Source organism: Vicugna pacos, chromosome 1 (genome assembly GCF_048564905.1).
Source record: "Vicugna pacos chromosome 1, VicPac4, whole genome shotgun sequence".
Classification (NCBI taxonomy): Eukaryota; Metazoa; Chordata; class Mammalia; order Artiodactyla; family Camelidae; genus Vicugna; species Vicugna pacos.
The window spans coordinates 99,449,043-99,468,105 of NC_132987.1; the positions used below are offsets into that span (position 1 = coordinate 99,449,043).

At 34.1% G+C, this 19,063-nt stretch overlaps 1 protein-coding gene across 5 annotated transcripts in view; it reads right to left on the minus strand.

Annotated features, from left to right (window-relative positions):
* Positions 1-1,137: 1,137 nt before the first annotated feature.
* LIPI (lipase I) overlaps positions 1,138-19,063 on the minus strand; it is a 56,849-nt gene continuing 38,923 nt past the window's right edge. For 4 of the 5 annotated variants that reach the window (XM_072967704.1, XM_031674453.2, XM_072967708.1 and 1 more), the window contains exons 9-10: positions 12,612-12,788; positions 1,138-1,738 (exon numbers count right to left, since the gene is read on the minus strand). In XM_072967704.1, coding sequence (XP_072823805.1) covers positions 1,651-1,738; positions 12,612-12,788 — 265 coding nt within the window. In that variant the 3' untranslated portion in view covers positions 1,138-1,650. The remainder of the gene's footprint in view (positions 1,739-12,611; positions 12,789-19,063) is intronic. The other variant, XM_072967713.1, reaches the window with a different exon arrangement.

Sequence of the window (19,063 nt, forward strand, 5' to 3'; positions counted from 1 at the left end):
AAATGAAAATGAGTTCATTAGGGTGGGCCATAATCCAGTCTGACTGATGTCCCTGTAAGAAGAGGAAATGCAGACATACAAAAGAGACACCACGCACAGAGGAAAGACCTTGTGAGGACACAGCAAGCAGGTGTCCATCTGCAAGTCAAGGAGAGAGAAGAAACCAAACCTGCCAACACTTTGATCTTAGACTTCTAGCTTCCTGGACTGTGAGAAAACAAATCTATGTTGTTTAAGCCACTCTGTCAGTGATATTTATATGGCAGCTCCAGAAAAGTAATACAGCAGGAAATCAAAGTGTAGACACTGTGACTATAGTTGACAGATTGGTTTAGAAACACACATAAAGCAAACCTTGGGAGCATTTAGACAAAAGTGAGAGAGAACTGAGGCCCAGGAATTCCTGGACTGAAGGATAAATGGGAGAATGCCAAGGATATTTAGATTATTACAGTTGACCCCTGAGTAACACAGTTTTGAACTGCATGAGTCCACTTATATGTGGATTTTTTAAAAATAAATACCATAGTACTATGTGATCTGTGGTTGTGTGAATCCGTGGATATGGAACCATGGATACGGACAGCCAACTCTGGGACGTGAGCATCTGTGGATTTTGGTATCCTTGGTGGTTCCTGGAACCAATCTCCCAAGGATATCTAAGGATGACTGCATTTTGAATGTAATATATGCAATTTATAAATATAGCTATTAACATGTTTTGAACTTTGAAGAAGCACATAACATAGGGGTTAAAACCACAGACTCTAGAGACAGACTTCTTAAGTTTCAATCCTCATTTTGTACATGATTCTTGGTTAGTTAGTTAACATTTCTATGTCTCAGTTTCTCCATCAATGGCTATAACAAGGCCAATCTCACAGAGGTTTTGTAGGGATTAAATGAATTGATAAAGTATTAAACTGTGGCAGGAATACAATGATGTATGTTAAGTGTTAGTTGCTATTATTTTTATAATTATCATCATTATGGGCAGACACTAGTCAAAGTGTTGAATCAGTCTTGACAGTAATGCTTAGATGACTGAAACATGGTGAGGTAAATTTAATTACTCAAGGTGATCGTTAGTTAAATGGTAGACCCAGGATCTGACATTAAAGATTATAGACCCATAGATTATTGTGCTCCACAGAAACAAAGCCTTTATTTACAAAGCATTACAAAATGCCAAACAGATCACTAAACAGGGGTATCTATGTTTACAACATTTATATTAATCCAAGTGACTTCTCCAAATGACAAATTTACAAATTAGAAAAAATATTAATTTATTTTATTACTGTAGTCTGAGTGGAAATGGTATTGTTTAAACAGTATTTTGGAGAGGTAAGTTTCTCTTTTGTCCTAAAGACGTAGTATCTATTAGTAACAAGTAATTAATGGAAACATCCAATGAGAAACATTTAATTAAGGTAAATAGAAGTAAACATCATTTAAAATATATTCAGATTGCTTTACCATATGCATTCTTAAATATTTTATATTTTTGATTCTTAAAAATTTATTTGAGTAGATATATCTGAATTCCAGATTGAACAATGCATTCTAAAAAAATACTGATTGCATTGTTCCCATTTACAAGTTCTTTAATTTACAAACAAGTTGTTACATTTGATGGAAGAAGGTATTTTATATTTCATTTGGTGTGCATATGATTGGGCTGAGAAATATTTCTTCGCTTTCTTTAAGTACAAAATTATAGGTGCAAAGTGGTAGTCTGTGAAAGAGAATAAAAGAAAGAGAAAAAAACTATTAATAAAACAGCAAAGTTTACTTACTTCTCATAAATATTGGAATATACTATACCTATAACTAACTAGTTCTCCAAATGCAAGGAGGTGAAACAAACCTATAGGATCATTTCTACTCCGTCTCATCTAGCTACATAGGAATGAATAGACACAATAATTGAAAAAGAAAAAATTCTCTGCGTTTCAAAATCCTTTCTCCTTGCTGCTACACTGGAATACTTATATTGAATGGGAAATACTTTGGGATGCTGAAATAACTGAAAACGAAATTCAGCTCTTAGTGGCCAACCTACTTCTTCTAAGGTGATACCCACCAAGAAAGAGTTAGGCTGAACCACACAGACAAATTTTGTGAAATTATTTAATCAATCCTTTGCCACCTGCTAAAATGGAAATAATAATGTTTAAAGTATTCTACATCTTGGAGAGATGGTATATTTAGTATTTAAAGATTTCTGAGAAGTCAAGTCACTGTGGTGAATCAGACATCTCGTCTAATAATTTATCTTCCTGTTAGTGTCTTGAAAATCTTCAAAAAAGTAATCAAATAGAAAAAGCAAAGATTGGTCAAAGTTCAGGAATGGAGCTAAAGAAAAAAATGATAGTAATAAATGGAAATTTCCTTGTATCAATCATACTAGCTTAGTCAAGGAAAGAGGGTAATTCAGTTGCACAGGTGCTGTTAGATCACCCTTGTCTAACACATGCCCTGCTCTAGATCATGAGATGCATTGCTCCCCATCTCCTTCTAGCATGATTAAGACATCTTGGAATACATTTTTAAAGTATTCAACAGTATTGTTAGGTTAAACTATTCCATTTTTAAATAAATCAATTTCCTATGTCTGCTAATGGGTTGGAAAGTGAAAATATAGACATTTTCATCTTTAATTATAAAAGCTGATATAGGAGACTACAGTATTTTCCATTTGAAATAATACAGGCATCTTAGAATTTTAAGTTTAATACTATAAAAATAAATGTGAAATGACATTACCTCAGTCTTGTAAGATTTTTAGATATTAGCAAAAGTAGCTTTTTGTTAAATCATCAGAGATCAGAATGTAATTTAAAAAATCAGACATAATTCTTTCTCCATTTTTAAGAAACAAGTGGAAGAATGATTTTACCACTTCCCCTAACAAATATGTATATACTTCTGTCCACTTTTTATCTAGCCTGCTGCAGCCCTTATTCACTGAGTATGCCTTCAATGCCGGATCTCCCTGATCCACCACACTTTTAACTTGTCATGGTAGGACAAGGGTGTCATTAGGCTTATTCATATATTACTTCAGTCACTAAGTAACAGTCCTGTTCACACATTTATAACACAATATTAAGACAAGTGTGTTTTTATTTCTTTTCCACAATAAAATAAAAGCTCACAACCCTGTTACTATTGAAATATGTTCAAAATAGTAAATGCATATTTTTTATAAATATTCCACATTTTACAAAGCCTCTGCAGTCATTACAAAACAGTTTAGGCAGGTTCATTACACCTAACAAAGTTAAATTTTATCAAAACTATGAGAAAAGTTAATTTTCTTTGTTTTTACAGTGTGAAAAGCCTATCTAATTCCATTACCAGGACTCTAATTTTGAGATCATTTATTCTATTTTATTAATATTTCCTTCTCCCCAAGATAAAGTTAAACTCTACAATTTAGAAAAATGTGTGATAAATGTTGGACTATCATAGAAGAATAATATTTATTTTTTAATTTTAAAAAAGAACACTGAATATTATATTTCTAATTCTTTGTTTAACTCAAATTAGCAGACATGAACACAGAACACTGATAAAGTACAAACTTTAATAAAAATAATAAAAGAAATCCAAGGATTAAAAATCACTCTAAAATTCAAATACAATTAGTTTTTAATTTTAATTTGTATACATCTTACAAAATTACAAAAAATATATATATCCTTCTTTATTTGAAAAAGCTCCCTAGGTCTTTTGTACAACATATCACCACATCTATGCATCTAGTATTCTTTAAAAAGTTACTTAGAATAAGGTTCCCACCACTGACAAAGGTGCCTGTCCCATCTACCAGATTAGAAAAACCAGTAATTCACAGGTCATTGGGTAAAACTCATGGAATGGTCTTGCCTCAGTAATGGGAGTAATTAACTCTAATCCTAGCACTACTCCAGACCTGCCTAAAAAACCTTGAAAGCAAGAGCTGAAAGAATCAACCTGTTTATAAGTAACTTAATAGAATCTGGAGAATAAACCTGAAGAATATTTATAAAAATACAGAAGTATGGGTTCCCAGTGTGATAAAGTACATGTCTGTCATCTAATCAAGAATTTCCAAGCATGCAAAGAAGCAGGGAAATAGATCCTTATGAGGGTAAATCAATTGAAACCAACCCAGAACTAGCACAGATGTGAGAATCAGCAGGGGATATTAAAGAATTATTGTAACTGTATTCCATGCGTCCAAATAGTCAAGTAAAGACATGAGAGATATTAAACGATTCAAATCAAACTTCCAGAGGTAAAAACTACAGTATCTGAGATGAAAAATACCCTGGATAGGGTAAATACCAGCTTAGACATTACAGAAGAAAAGAATAGTGAACGTGAAGACATAGCAACAGAAAAGATTCAGAACAAAATTCAGGGAGAAAATGAAATTTAAAAATTCACAGAGCATCAGTGAACTCTGGGACTACTTCCAGCAGCCTAATTAACTTGAAATTAGAGTCCTCAAAGGAGGAGGAGAGAGAAGGGACACAGAAAAAAATATTTCAAAAAAAGTTCCAAATTTAGATAAAATTTGATAAAATCTATAAACCCATAAGTTCAAGAAGGCCAACAGACACTAAACACAAGAAGTATGAAAAAATTTTCAAGTCACATCATAATCAAACTGCTTAAAATCAGTGATAAGGAGAAAATCTTAAAACCAGAGAAAAGAGGCTTATTTTCTTCATAGGAACAAAGGTAGAATAGTAATGGATTTATTATTAAGATCAGTACATAATATAAGACAGTACAGCAACATCTTTAAAGTACTGAAAGTAAGAAAACAAAAGTCAAACTAGAAGTTTTTTACCCAGAAAAATTATCTTTCAAAATAAAGACATCATAAATACATTTTCAGACACATATAAAAGTTGAAAGAATTCACAACCATCATACCCACACTACAGAAAAATCTTAAAGGAACTCCTTTAGTCATAAGGTAAATTATACTATTATATCATTACAATTACAGATGAAAATACACATCTACATAAGGGTTAGAAGTACACTGGAAATGGTAATTATGTTGATAAACATAAGACTTTTCCTAATTATTTATCTCTTTAATAGACTGATATCTCTTTAAATTAAAATTACACACTGTATTATAGAGTTTTTAGCATATGTACAAGTAAAATGTATGCCAACAAAAGCACAAAAGAGAAATGGGATTATACAACTGTAAGGTGCTCATTTTACATATGAAGTGGTAAAATTCACTTGAAGGTAGACTATAATAAAATAAAGATTATAATATAAACCCCAAAGAAACCACTAAAATAATCAAAGAGTTATAAATAATAAACCCACAAAGGAGATCTAATGGAATCATAAGAGTCATCAGTTTATCCAAAATAAGGCATACAACTAAAAATAGAACTACCAAATGACCAAGCAATTCCAATCCTGGGTATATATCTGGGGAAAAAAACATTAATTGGAAAAGATACATGCACTCTAATGTTCATAGCAGCATTATTTACAGTTGCCAAGGTATGGAGGCAACCTAAGTGTCCATCAATAGATTAATGGATAAAGAAGAGGTGAGATATAGAGAGAGAGATATATGTAATGGAATACTACTCAGCCATAAAAAAGGATGAAAATTAGCAATTTACAGCAATATGGATGGACTTGGAGGGCATTATGTTGAGTGAACTAAGTCAAGCAGAGAAAGACCAATGCTATATGATATTACTTATATGCAGAATCTTTAAAAAAAACTACAAACTAGTGAATAAAAAAAAAAAAAAGAAGCAGACTCACAGATACAGAAAATAAAATAGTGGTTACCAATAGTGAGAAGGGAAGGGGAAGGGACAATGTAGGAGTAAGGGAAGGAAAGGGTTATTATAGGATTATTTAAATAATGTGTATGACATTTTTGAAAATTATAAAGCACTATAGAATTTAAAGACTCTTTCATTCAATTAAAAACTAAAATTAAAAGATTACTCTAACACCTAAAAAAAAGAAGGCAATGAGAAAAATGAACAAAGTACAGACAGGGCAAATAGAAAATGAAATAGAAAGATGACAGATTTAAACCCAACCATATCTATAATTACATTAAATTTAAAGATTTAAATACTCTCAGTTAAATGTCAGAGGTCATCAACATCATTTGTCATTTGAGAAATGCAAATTAAAAACACCGTGAACTACCTCTCCACAACTATTAGAATAGCAAAATTAAAAAAACAACAATATAACTGGTGAAGTTGCAGTTTTTGGTGCAGGAGAGCAATGGAACACTGTAAGTGCTAGTGCGAATGCAAAATATACAGTCACTTTGGAAAAGTCTGGCAGTTTGTTATAAAGTTAAACACACAATATGACCCAGCATTCTCTCTTCTAGGTGTTTATCCAAGAGAAATGAAAACGTATGTTCACATAAAAGCCTGCAGGCAAATATTTAGGTTGGCTTTAGTCATGGACAGATGCCAAAAACTATGAACAAATTACATTTCCTCCAACTGGTGAATGAATAAAGGAACTGTGGTATATCCATACAATGAAATACCATTCATCAATAACATTCCACTGATATAAGTAAAAACATGGATGAATTTTAAATGTATGAAGCTAAATGAAAGAAGCCATACTTAAAAGGCAACATGCTATATGATTCCATTTATATAATGTTCTGGAAAAGGCAAAGCTAGGTGTAGAGGTTGCCAGGAGTAGGAATGGGGACCTGGGTTGAAAATAAAGTGGCAGCACATGGTAGTTTTTGTGATTGATGGAAATGTTCCATATCTTAATTATGGTGGTGGTTACATGACTTGATGTATTTATTAAAACTCATAGAACTGTATACCATAAAAAGTATATTTTACTGTTAAGTAAAGAAGTAAAAAGTAGTTTTTAGTCCAGATTTTCCCAGGAAGTCATCCAAGTACCTCTACCATGAATATTCCTCTCGGGCCCTAAGTTTGAAGGCCACTGGAAATGTTCAGAATTATATTGTTTGTGTAGACTCCATCACAGTTTGTTACAGACAGCTAATTACTGGTTGAGTAGCTACACAGTTTAATCTGTACCATAAGGCATCACATTTTTATAACTCACATTCCCAATAATTTGGCAGGGCTAATTCTCATTAATTGCACGTTATCTGTATGGACAGATCTAAATAGGAAAAGCAACTAAATAGTTACAGCAATTATCTAGGTAATTAAACTTAAAGCATATATTTCATCCAAGCATCTGTTAGCATCCCCAGCCAGCAGGAAATGTTAAGAGTCTTGCTAACCACCCACAAAATGTATTTTAGTTTTTCACCCTGAGTAGAAATAACTGCATCTAAATTCTGTAAATTTAGTAAACTTTCATAGTCCAACCATTGTGTAGATCTTACATAAAATTAAAATTTCATGCATGCTTACGTTTTGCTCTGTAGCATATCCCAATGACTTTAACCTATTTCCAATTAGCCAGTGAATAGTTGTATACAACATCTCTCCACGTAAAGCATGATTAAGAAGACAGTGAGTCAAATATAATAGTGGGCACATGTCTGCTTTTAATCTTTCCTTTCTCCTTATAATAAGTGACTTAAAAAGGAGAAATAAATAGAGAAAGCTATGACTGTCTGTAGGCTCACCAACATTCCTTGTCAAGGTGTAAATATCATGTGGTGAGGCAAATGATTTGAAAATGTTCGTCCTATGAATAAAACAAGGAACTTGTTTAAAGTGCAGATAGTTGTCTATGCATAGATAGTGTTTATGACAAGCAACACTGGGGAAAAACAAAGTGCTCAACAATAAAGGAAATAGTAAGTTGAATATTCTACAAAAGATGGAATATATTGGCAGCCATTAACTTAGAAAAAAATTGCTTATAACCAGGTCCATGATGTTGCATGGCCCCAAGCCCAATGTGTTCACATTATTGTACATGTGAACAGTGTCTCTTGAACCTTTTACTGTGGTGAATAAGCTGCATGATTCTACACAAAAAGCTTGTTTATAATTTAATGTAAATAATTAAATTCATGATTCAACAGTAGCATGTGTGATTATGAGTAAATATGAGAAAATATTAACAGTGTTATCTTTTAGTTGTAGGATTGCATATAAAATTTTTCAAGTGTTCCACAATGGGAATAAATGACTATATTAATTTATAAAAATGTTTATTCCTGTAAAAATAACAGCAACTAAAAACAAAAGAAAATGACAACAAAATTTTAAAAAACAAAAGTTTGGCTTCAAGTCATTGCAAAGACACTTCTCAGATGTGAAATCTGAGTTTCTGTTCCCTTATTATTAAAACAAAGAAAATACTTAACTCATAGAGTTATTGCAAAAATAGATTGTAAAAATAGTATTTGGGATGTAGTACATGCTAAATAAATTTAACCATTATTATTAATCTTGTAAGTAGTTCACTAATATTAAAACAAAAACAGAAACAAATTTATCTGGAATATCCCTTTATCACCTAAATCTTCAGTCATTAATCCTTAGTAGATAATTAAATTCCCTTTAAATCATGTATATCATCCAAAACATGCACCTTGGAAAAAAACTAAAATTCCCCTTTCTTACATGCTGGTTCCCTAAAGGAGAAGGTTAAATTGAGTTTAGGGCAAATAACTCAGAAGATAAATTCCACTTAATGAGATAAATTTGCAGTCAATGCAGGTTTCTTTTTCTAAAGTTCTTAACTCTGTTCAGAGTCTTTCTATATCCCCAACAACTCTGACAGGTGAGGATTCCATCACTGCATTTTAGTGAGAAGTATAGTAGAAGTGAGTAAAGAGTTGGGTAAGAAGTTTATAAAGTATTAAAGAATGAAATTTTTACAGTAAGGTGGGAGTGTTTATATGGTTGGAGAATGAGACATAGTTTCACAGAATTATTGGGAATAAAGCATTTTACTGATCATTTGAGCAAAACAGACCAGTGAGTCTCATATAATTATTGGCTTGGTCAGTCTGTTGCTTGAGCAAACCACCCTTGGACTTTTAACCAGGCAGTTTAAAAGAGAAAAGTGAAATGTTGAAGACTTCAGCACAAATAGTATACTGTAAATTGGTTTTCTGAGGTAGCTTTCTAAACTGAAGATGATTCTTTGGCTATTCTTAAGCAAATACTTACCCTCATTAAATCTAAGTTTCATGTATAATATTTTCAAAAAAATCTTGAAATTATTTAATGAAATGCAATACTAAATGCAATTTTTTAATATGAAGTAAGTAAGGCATAGAGGCCAAAGCTACAAAACAGATTTAAAGTTTAATTAATTTGAAAAAGGACAAATGTCTAAATTTATGCACAATGTGTCCATGATATTGGAGTAAATTATTTAAGAAGTTACCTTTATGTTCCACATCATATTGTCTTATCAGACAAAATATTACATTACAGCCATGTAGAACAACAAACATAACTATTAAAAAAAACCTAAGTTACTTGCAAATTATTTTAAGTATCCAGATCGTGAAAGATCTGAATTTGAGTGTTCCAGCTTAGACATTCATTTATTGCTGTCATTCACCATTAATTGCATCAGCAGGTTAGGGTTATATTGAATATTTTTTTAGTTAAATAAATATTTAACTTTGGTAGAATATATTACAAGCCAGACAATCTATGTCTAATTAATGTTTTGCCTGACTTTTCAAAATATTTTTAGTCTCTTTCTAATGGCCTGTTATTTTTGCCACCAAGCATCTATCCCCTTTTGGATAATATTACCCTCATCCTTCTTTACCCCACTCTCAATCTATAAACATTGGATTAATTTCATCCCATCCCAAGTCAAGTGAGATTGCATGAACCATTATGAAGACTTTGGCTTTTATTAAGACTGTAGTTAAATTCCATGTATGTTTAGAAGGTAGGGACAAAAGTACCTATGATTGGATGGGGAGTGTGTGAGAAAAAGACTAGTCTATGATGAACCCAGGTTCTCTGGCTTAAGCAACTAAAAAGATGTTTCTCCATGTTTCAGCTAGACTGCGTCTTTATATTTTGTAAAAAATATTAATATATAATAAATTTAAAGCATTCTATATCTCATATATTTCAAAAGTTTTCTTATTCTATTTTTGTTAATAATGTTTGTGACATACAGATTTTATTTTTTTAATTTGCGCGGAGGTAAATTGATTAACATTTTCCATTTGTTTTCCATCTTGCCTTTCATTATTTTGCAAACATAAACAATTGCCTGTGTTTTCTGTTTACCATTTTACATGTAATATATTATAATATCTATAACTAATTTTGTATATGTCATAATTAAGGTATCAAAGTCTGTTTCAGTTGTCAATCATTTATTCTTGTGTCATTATTTGAAAGGTTACTCACATCATCTACAAAATTATGTTTTGGAGTTTTCTTTTTACTCCCTTAAATATATCTATATTCTTCTTCCAATATTATACTATTAAAATTATTGCTGCTTTGGAATTTGCTTTACTGTTTCACAGTTAAAGTTATAAATATTACTCTCATTATTCAGATTTTCTTGGCTCACATCAATAATTTGTTATTCTAAGTTAATTAGAAAGAGCTATTCATCTCTTATTTAGATTTTGATTGGAATCATGTTAAACTTATAAGTGTGTTTAATAAGAATTGCCATTGCTACAACAGTAAATCTTCCATTCCATGAAGATTTATTTCAATACTTGCAGAATTCTATCCTTATCACTGAATTTTAAAAATAAAATATATAACTGGGTCTAAATTTTGATCTCTTTTAGTTTGCTGGTTCTAGTTCATTCTTTCAATATGAGATCTGTATCTAATTTTCTTCAGTTGAGGAGAGTTTTCTTTCATCATATCTGTAATTAGTTCTGTTCTGTCACCTCTTCAGCAACACTAAGAAATTACATTTTTTGTATTTTGATCATTTCCCCAGAATTCCCCAATCTCCCCTATTATTTATACTACCTTATTCTGTAGGTTATTAAAAGTGAATTTTCTACATTATTGATCAATTCTACTCTTTCTTTTTTTTTTATAATGTTGATACTAAATTTCATGTTGACTTTAGTTTCTTAACTCTGTCAGTTTCCCTTAAATTTAACCACAGTTACTTGTTTCATCACCTTGCTCTTCATGTATTCCTTCATGGATAACTTCTTTCTTACATATTATTGAGAAAACCAACCAAAGCTTTGTGTGATTTCCTTCTATTTCCTGTAATAAATCTGTTTAAAAGCCAGCCTTATTTCTAAATCTTGATTGTTGGAGCCTTTTTTCTTATGTTGCTGATGCTAAATTAGGCACCATTTTGCTGTTGCTGTTTTCCTGTTCACCTCTGCTTGAACAATGAGAGATGAATATCTAGCTCTGGCATTTGCCCATATAGACATCATCCTTGGTTCCTTTTACTGTCCATATGTATGGAACTAAATTTCTCTTTCTCTTAGTGAGCTTATGTACTGTTTTATGCACAAAGAGTCTGATTATGTATCTGGTGTCTGGCCAAGACTTACAACATACGTTTCTTCTAGACTGAGGAGGAAACTCTTTTCCTTCTCTTTCCATATGATAGATAGGAAGAAGCCTTTATTTCAGGACAATATAAATCCTTTACATTTAAATGCCAGAAACAGGATATAAAACTACAACTTAGATGTCTTTATTCATATCTACCATCCTGATGCTCAGAGAGGTATTAATGGAGGAGACTAGAGAAATCTGATGGTGCAACAATCTCAACCTCTTTAAAATCTAGCTTTGGGGGACTACAAATATAGTTTCCATTCTTATAGTTAAGATTTTGCATTATTGAGATAATAGATACAGAGATAAGTTGTAGATTAATAATAATCCTGCAGTTCTAATCCTTCCAACATGACTCCTCCCCAACCTTTCTCTTCCTCTGTCTGATATACTTTGGCAGGAAAGGGTGTTGCTGATATTCCTAACTGAAAATGTCCATGTATTTTGTCATTTTTGTAAGTGTTTCAGTCAAAGGCAAGAGATAGTAAAATTGCCTGTTTATTTTTCCCATTATAATGACAATTTATTCATTGACTTTTAAATGACTAAATATTTTCATATCAAAAATTTACCAAATAACTTTTACTTCAAAGAATCTTCCCAGCTCTCCTCTGGTGATGTAGACCTTATCTAAATGCATATTCTTATCATTTACTATTTTTATTATTTTTATTCTCCAAAAATTCTTATTTACTATGTTCAACATTCACTGAAAAGTAATTGAGAAATCAAATATATAAATACAGGAATATTAAGAGAAGTAAAGAGGAAGTGTTGCAGTCAAAGAGAGATTTCGAGCAATCCACAAATGCATTGAAATGATTGATAAAGTTCTAAGGCAGACATTTATCTTTTTTCATTTTTATTGTGCATCAGGAAATGACTGTACACTTTTTTTCTTTGCTTGGGTAATGTGATTCCAAAATAAATTTCATCTAAGCCAAAAGAAAATTTATACCTTTTAGATATTCTAATATTTATGTATAATATAATCTAAAATATACCATGAACAGATATTTAAGTATATGAACTTTTAAAACATTCCTTAGCAAAGCAATATTTTCAAGTTTAGAAGATAACATCAAAATAAAAATTTAGTTTTCTTACCTTTCTGGATATGTCAGTGATGTTAACATGAGACGCTGAATAGTGTATTTGCATGTGGAACATTGCTGATTTGAGCTTTGAAAATAAGTCAAACCAATGCTTGAAATATTTACAACATCATTTAAAAATTGAGCAAGAATCTTGAATTCCTGAAGTTTATAAAATGACTTGTTCTTCCTAAACAGAAAATTTGATATACTAAGCTTATTTGTAATTTGAAGTATAATACAACTTTAAAATCAATATAATTTTATCAATGCAAGATAGACCAATATTATAGAAAAAGGCCAACAATAAAGTATTTGTTATTTATTAAAATAATTTAAACAGTAGTTTAAAACAAAATAATAGTATAATATATGTATACCCACACTCAAATATTTTGGGAAAACTTTTTTGGAAAAAAGTGGGACATCTTGTCTTTCCAACTAGGTGTGTAGACTGTATATTTGTGTAAGATTAGTGAAGTCATATTTTGCCCCTTTTTTTAGACCCCTGAACAACTATCACCATTCTTTGAATAGACTGGGTCCTCAACTAATAACCCTTTGTTGTTCTGTGCACTTCATCACATCATGGGTCTGCTTGACTCCAAAGGAAACAACAAAGGAAAATAAGTAGGTGAAGAAAGATGATAAGGAAGAGGAGGAGGAAAGACGGGAGGGAAAGTGGGGGACAAGAAGGAAGGACAGAAGAGAAAAGAGAATGGAAGGAAGGGAAAGGAAAGGAAGAGGAAAGGAAATTTTTTAAAAACCTGCTGAAATAATTTTGTCCTTTGAGGTAACAATGACTTATTGCACAAAGGCAACAGTCACACATAGAATAGCTGAAAAGCAACCAGGGAGACACCCAGCACTTGTGCCATCTTATATTTGTCCCTGTTCTCTTCTCCTTTTGATTCTCTACAGCAGCTAGGCCCAAAAAAGATTGTTATCACCCCCCTCAAAACCCACTCCTGCTCCCTCCTGGCAGAATCACTACCTCCTCTCTCACAGAATATCATGTCATTGGTCATATCTCTAATTTCTGTACAAGAGCTTATCTAGATTTCTCAGAGACACTTCAAAGTCAACATATTCAGAAGGAAAAGTGTGGTCTTCCCCTACAAATTCACATCTACTCCATTGGTTCCAAATACCAACTGTTTTGCTTCTGACCATCAAGTCTCTGCCTCCAGCTGAGCCCAGTCTGCTGAAATCCAGACACATATATACACTGATATTCACCATGTCTACTTGGGTATTTTAAGAATGCCTAAAGCTCAGTATGTTCAAACTTAATGACATCTTTCCCAAAACCCACCTCTCACCAAAAAAACTTAAAAACTTAGAAATTTCCTTTTCATTTAAAAGGCACCACCACTTATTGACCAAGCCACACAACTAGGCTTCACTCTTGAAATCATCCTCTCTTTTAACCCCTACAGCTAATCTAGGCTATATGCCTACTAACTTTATCCATGAAATATTCTGAATCTTCTTTGAAATCATCCTCATTTATCTCTACTGCACATGCTTTATCTCAGGGTACCATCGTTCCTTGCCTTTATTCTTGTAATAGCATCCTGTCTTTTCCCTCTCCTATCCACTGTGGTCAAATGGCCTTTCCAAAATAAAAATCCAATCCTGGCCCCAACCAGACTGCCCCAACTAAAACATTTCATTGGTTTTTATTTGCCCAGTGAATAAAATAAAAATCCTGGAACATGTCCTACAAGTTCTAATTCCTACAAAATCTAGGTGCTCTCTACCTCTCTCATTCTCTTCCTTTCCCTGCCTCTATCCTTGACATAATAAACTTCCTTCAGTTCCTGAAATGGGCTATGTTACCTCCTGCTTCTAGAGTTGTGCCTTTGTTAGCTCCTCTGCCTGGAATGCAGCAGAGCAGACTAATTCCTGCACCTCATTCTGGTCTCAGGCAATCTAAAAAGCCCTTAGAGAAAGGTTTAGTGACCCCACTAACCATATCACATCCCCTGTTTTATGTTCCCATACCTACCATAATTTAACTCAAGACATGTTTCACAGACATATTTTATTGATTTGTTTTTATAATTGTTTGATTACTTTTATATCCTTCATGAGACTGTCAGATTAATGAGGGTAGGACCATGTCAGTTTTTCTCATCACAGTATATTAAGCACTAACCACAGTGCCTAGCTCAATGTAGATACTCATTAAAAATTGTTTTGAGTACAGGAATGATGAACGCCATCAGTTTATTTGTATTATGTATTTGTAAAGCTTTTCTGCTCACTAGACTAAAATTATGTAAGGACAGAATCTAATTTGTCTTAAATGTTGTCCTTACTTTCTAGTACAGTTCAAGAAATTTTATTGAATGATGAAAGTGACTCCTCTCCATGTCTCCTAGCTCAGTGAATGGCATCATAATTTAAATAGTCGCCAAACTCAAAGTCACTCCAAATTGTTTTTTTCCTCTTCACTTTCACATGTTTAATTATCATAAAAACAAATCTATTCTAAATTCCAAAAACCAACTTCCACTTGATCCAGGCCCCCGTTAACTTTCATGTAAATTATTAGAAAGGCCACCTTTCTGGACTTGTTCCACACTAATCTCCTCATTCCTCATCCATGTGGGGAGTCATTCTAACCTGAATATACAATATTGACACCTTCTGTTTAAAATCCTATATTGGCATATCAATATATTTGGCATCATATTAGGATCTGTAAATGGTTTTTAGTGACATAGAAAATGATAACACTATAGCATTCAGTATAAAAATCAGAATGCAGAACATTTGCCAAAATACACCACTTTTGATAAACAAAAAATGATGTGTGCATGCATAGGAGCATGTACAAGAAGAAGAAAGAGGATGAAAAGGAGGAGATAGAGGTGGAAGGGAAGGAGGAGGAGGAAGAAGAATGGTTAAAAATCAAATGATAAATGTGAATATCCCTCGATGATGTAATTATAGATGGTTCTCATTTTCCACTATATAATACAATACATTTTCTACAGCAAGCAAATATTCATACTTTCATTTTGAAAAGGAAAATGAAGATCATTTGAAAGTCTCTGACTTCCCTGGCATCTAAAATAGTTAAAATCCCAAAGCATGACTAAATTTATTAGCAAATAATTATTTTTTTCCCTTTTTTTATTGAAGTATTGCCAGCTTACAATGTTGTGTCAGTTTCTGGTGTACAGCGTAATAGTTCAGTCATACATGTATTAGTTTTCATATTATTTTTCATTATAGGTTACTATATATTACTGAATGTAGTTCCCTGTGCTATACAGTATAAACTTACTGTTTATTTTATATATAGTAGTTAGTATCTGCAAACCTTGAATAGAAAAACAATAAAGCCATTGGCCAGACTCAGATTTACCATGGGTAAATCAATGGACTGATTTACCATGTGTGTGGGTTTCATATTTTATGTCTTCATAAGAAATGCACTAATCAAGTGTTTGAATAAAATGCATCAGTATTTCATAGTGTTCTGCATAGAACATGATGTTTTGTAAAGGAAATCAAGACTCAACTTTCTACCTTCTGAACAAGTTTGAAACAACTACTCCAGGTTTGCAGTCTGTGCACTATTACAGAACTTGGGCACTTTCCTCTCTCCATGCCTCTTAAAGCACCCTCCATGTTTCCTGACTGCAATATCTCCCTTTCAAATGCTTCCTTGCTTCTTCCATTGTACTCCTACTGCAAATAAGTGTTCTGCTACTATGAAATTTATTACTCAGTGCTGTTAATTATGCATTAGTCTCCTCCAGTGTTCTGTGACCTCCTTGAGAACAGTAGCATTGCTATTTCAGTTTTGATCCCCATTATTTAATGAAATGCTGAATACTTTTGGCTGGTGCTAAATAACATTTGTTGAATAAGTGAATTCAGAAGCTAACAAAGGATGTGTCTGGTAAGAATAAGTAATGAATCATACATATATTTGTGCATTGGCATATACAATATATACAAATTTTAGTCAATAAACTATTATGGAATGATATTATTAATTATTATAATATGCTATCAGTGCTTAAAATTAGGTGGAAAGAACTTAAAGCCTTCTCTTAATATAAGATAAGCCTTGATATAAGTGAAGATTTTGGATTTAAATCCCGGTTTGATTTATTTTATCTTCTTTGACTGAAGGGAAGTTGACAAAGGAGAAAAAAATGAGAATAATTTCTGCTCACTCATTACTAGCTCTATCCAATTATTAAATTATCTGCAATGCCTTTGTTATTTTTAAGAAAATTAGATCTATAGAATCTAATATTAGAAATATGTTTATATAAATGTTGCCTGACTTATAACCCAGAATATGACTTCCCAGGATGACCATGATACTCCACAATAAAATAGTTTTTATGTTACTTCAGTACACAGGTTCTCAATAGTTTGCCATCACATACTTTTTTTAAACAAGGTGACATCAGATACTTTTGTTATTTATTTATTTATTTATTTATTCATTCATTCATTCATTCATTCATTCATTTATTAATGGAGGCATTGGGGATTGAACTCTAGACCTTGTGGATGCTAAGCACATGCTCTACCACTGGGTTACATACCCCCATATACATATACTTTTTTTTTTATTATTTTCTTTGTGGATTCCAAGGTTTTAAAGATTTAACTACAAAACAGACTTCATGTATTATGAGCTATAAATATTTTTTTAGATTTTAATTAAAGGTTTATAATAATACTGTAAAATTAAACACATCATGTCATTGTCTGTGATAGTAATGTGCCAGTGGTTCACTGTCAATGACTGAATAAATCTGAATGGCACAATATACTCAAGTCCAAGGTATAGCACACATTTGATTTAGTCGGTTCAGGTACTGTAACTACCTAAACTTTGACAACAGTAAATGTTCAAAATACCAACTGTTCCTCCTGAAATTCTAGTGATGTCATCAGTAACCAAAATCAGAATCAAATTGCTTTAAGTCCAATCACAGTAAAACAAAGTTTATGTTTCGGGAGAAGAGGCAAGATGGCGGAGTAGAATGACGCTCGTAAGTCACCCTCTCCCACAAATACACCAATACCCACATCTACAGACCCACTTAGCCAACCAGAGCACCTGCGGAACTCCGACAGAACATCGCCCTCTTCAAAAGATAAAGACGCCAAAAATCTGGTAGGAGAAAAGAAAAAAAGAAAGAACAAAAGGCAAAGCAGCGCGGGACGGGTCCCGCGGGGAGGGAGCGGCAAAGGAGGACTGGCGCTCGCTCGCTGGGTCTCCCCTCTCCAACTGAGAGGCCAGCGGGACGGAGGGGGAGCCTCCGAGGCTCGGATCTGTACAGAGCAGCCCTTGTCTGACAGAACTAAGTTAAACGGGCACAGAGCGCCCCCCGACACCCAGCCTGAGACGCGGGCCGGCAGCAGCGGGCAGGGCCAGGCTGCACAAGCCGGGCGGAGGACGGGGGCGGCTGCACGGAGGCAGCTCCAGGGGACTGCAAGGGGCTCGGCGCCGTGGCTGTGGGTGTACAGGACAGAACAACCTGGGCCCTCCATAAAACAGCAAGGTTGATGTGCTCTCGGGGGAAGGGTGCATACCCCCATCTCTGAAAACCCGCGGAAACTTTTCAGGGGAAGAGAGGCTGGGCTCAGGCAGAGCCGCCATATTCTCCAGCGCTGAGCACCCAGGCGGGGGCGGGGGCGAAACCTGCATCCACACCGAAGGGCTTAGCGGCCTCAGGGGCCAGACTGGGACGGGCCTACAGCCCGGGGCAGGTGGGATCCTTCCATCCTGGTCCCTCAGAGAACTTGCTCCACAAAGACAAACAAGGAGCTGGGTCTTGGCTCAGCGCAGGGACGAGGCTGCTCCTCAGTCTTCCCCGAGCCCACCCGCGGAGCGCCGACCAGGGCGGAGCACCGACCAGGGCGGCGCTGACCAGGGCGGAGCGCGCAGCCGCACAGAGCAGCGGAGCTACAGGCGGCACAGGCAGGGGGAGAGCGGCCCCCCCGCCTGTCGGGCAGGAACACAGCTCCTGACCGAGGTGCTGGGAAGGGGCACGACCCGCCCTCCTGCCTGGCCAGTCTGCAACATCTGACTGCGGCATCTGGAGGGGCAGTGACCCGCCCGCCTGCAGCAGAGGAGAGCTGCATCTGAGCCCGTGTTAGGAGGAAGCGCGATCTGCTTGCCGACAGGTGCTGGGAGCAGCACAGAAGAGGGCGCTAACGGAGGGCCTATGAAAACAAGCTGAGCTTCCAAAACAGGACGAAGACAGAAGGACTTCACATTAAAAGCACACAGACTATAGGAGAACACCTACAACCTTTTGTTTGTTTGTTTTGTTTCTGTTTTTGTTTTTTTTTTTTAATCTGTATTTACCTGTTCTATTTTCAATTACTCTCTTAATTTTTACTTCTTAATTCATTTCTATTTCTCTTGGGTTTTGATGTCCTGTTATTGATTAGACACAGGTTTCAAATACATCTATT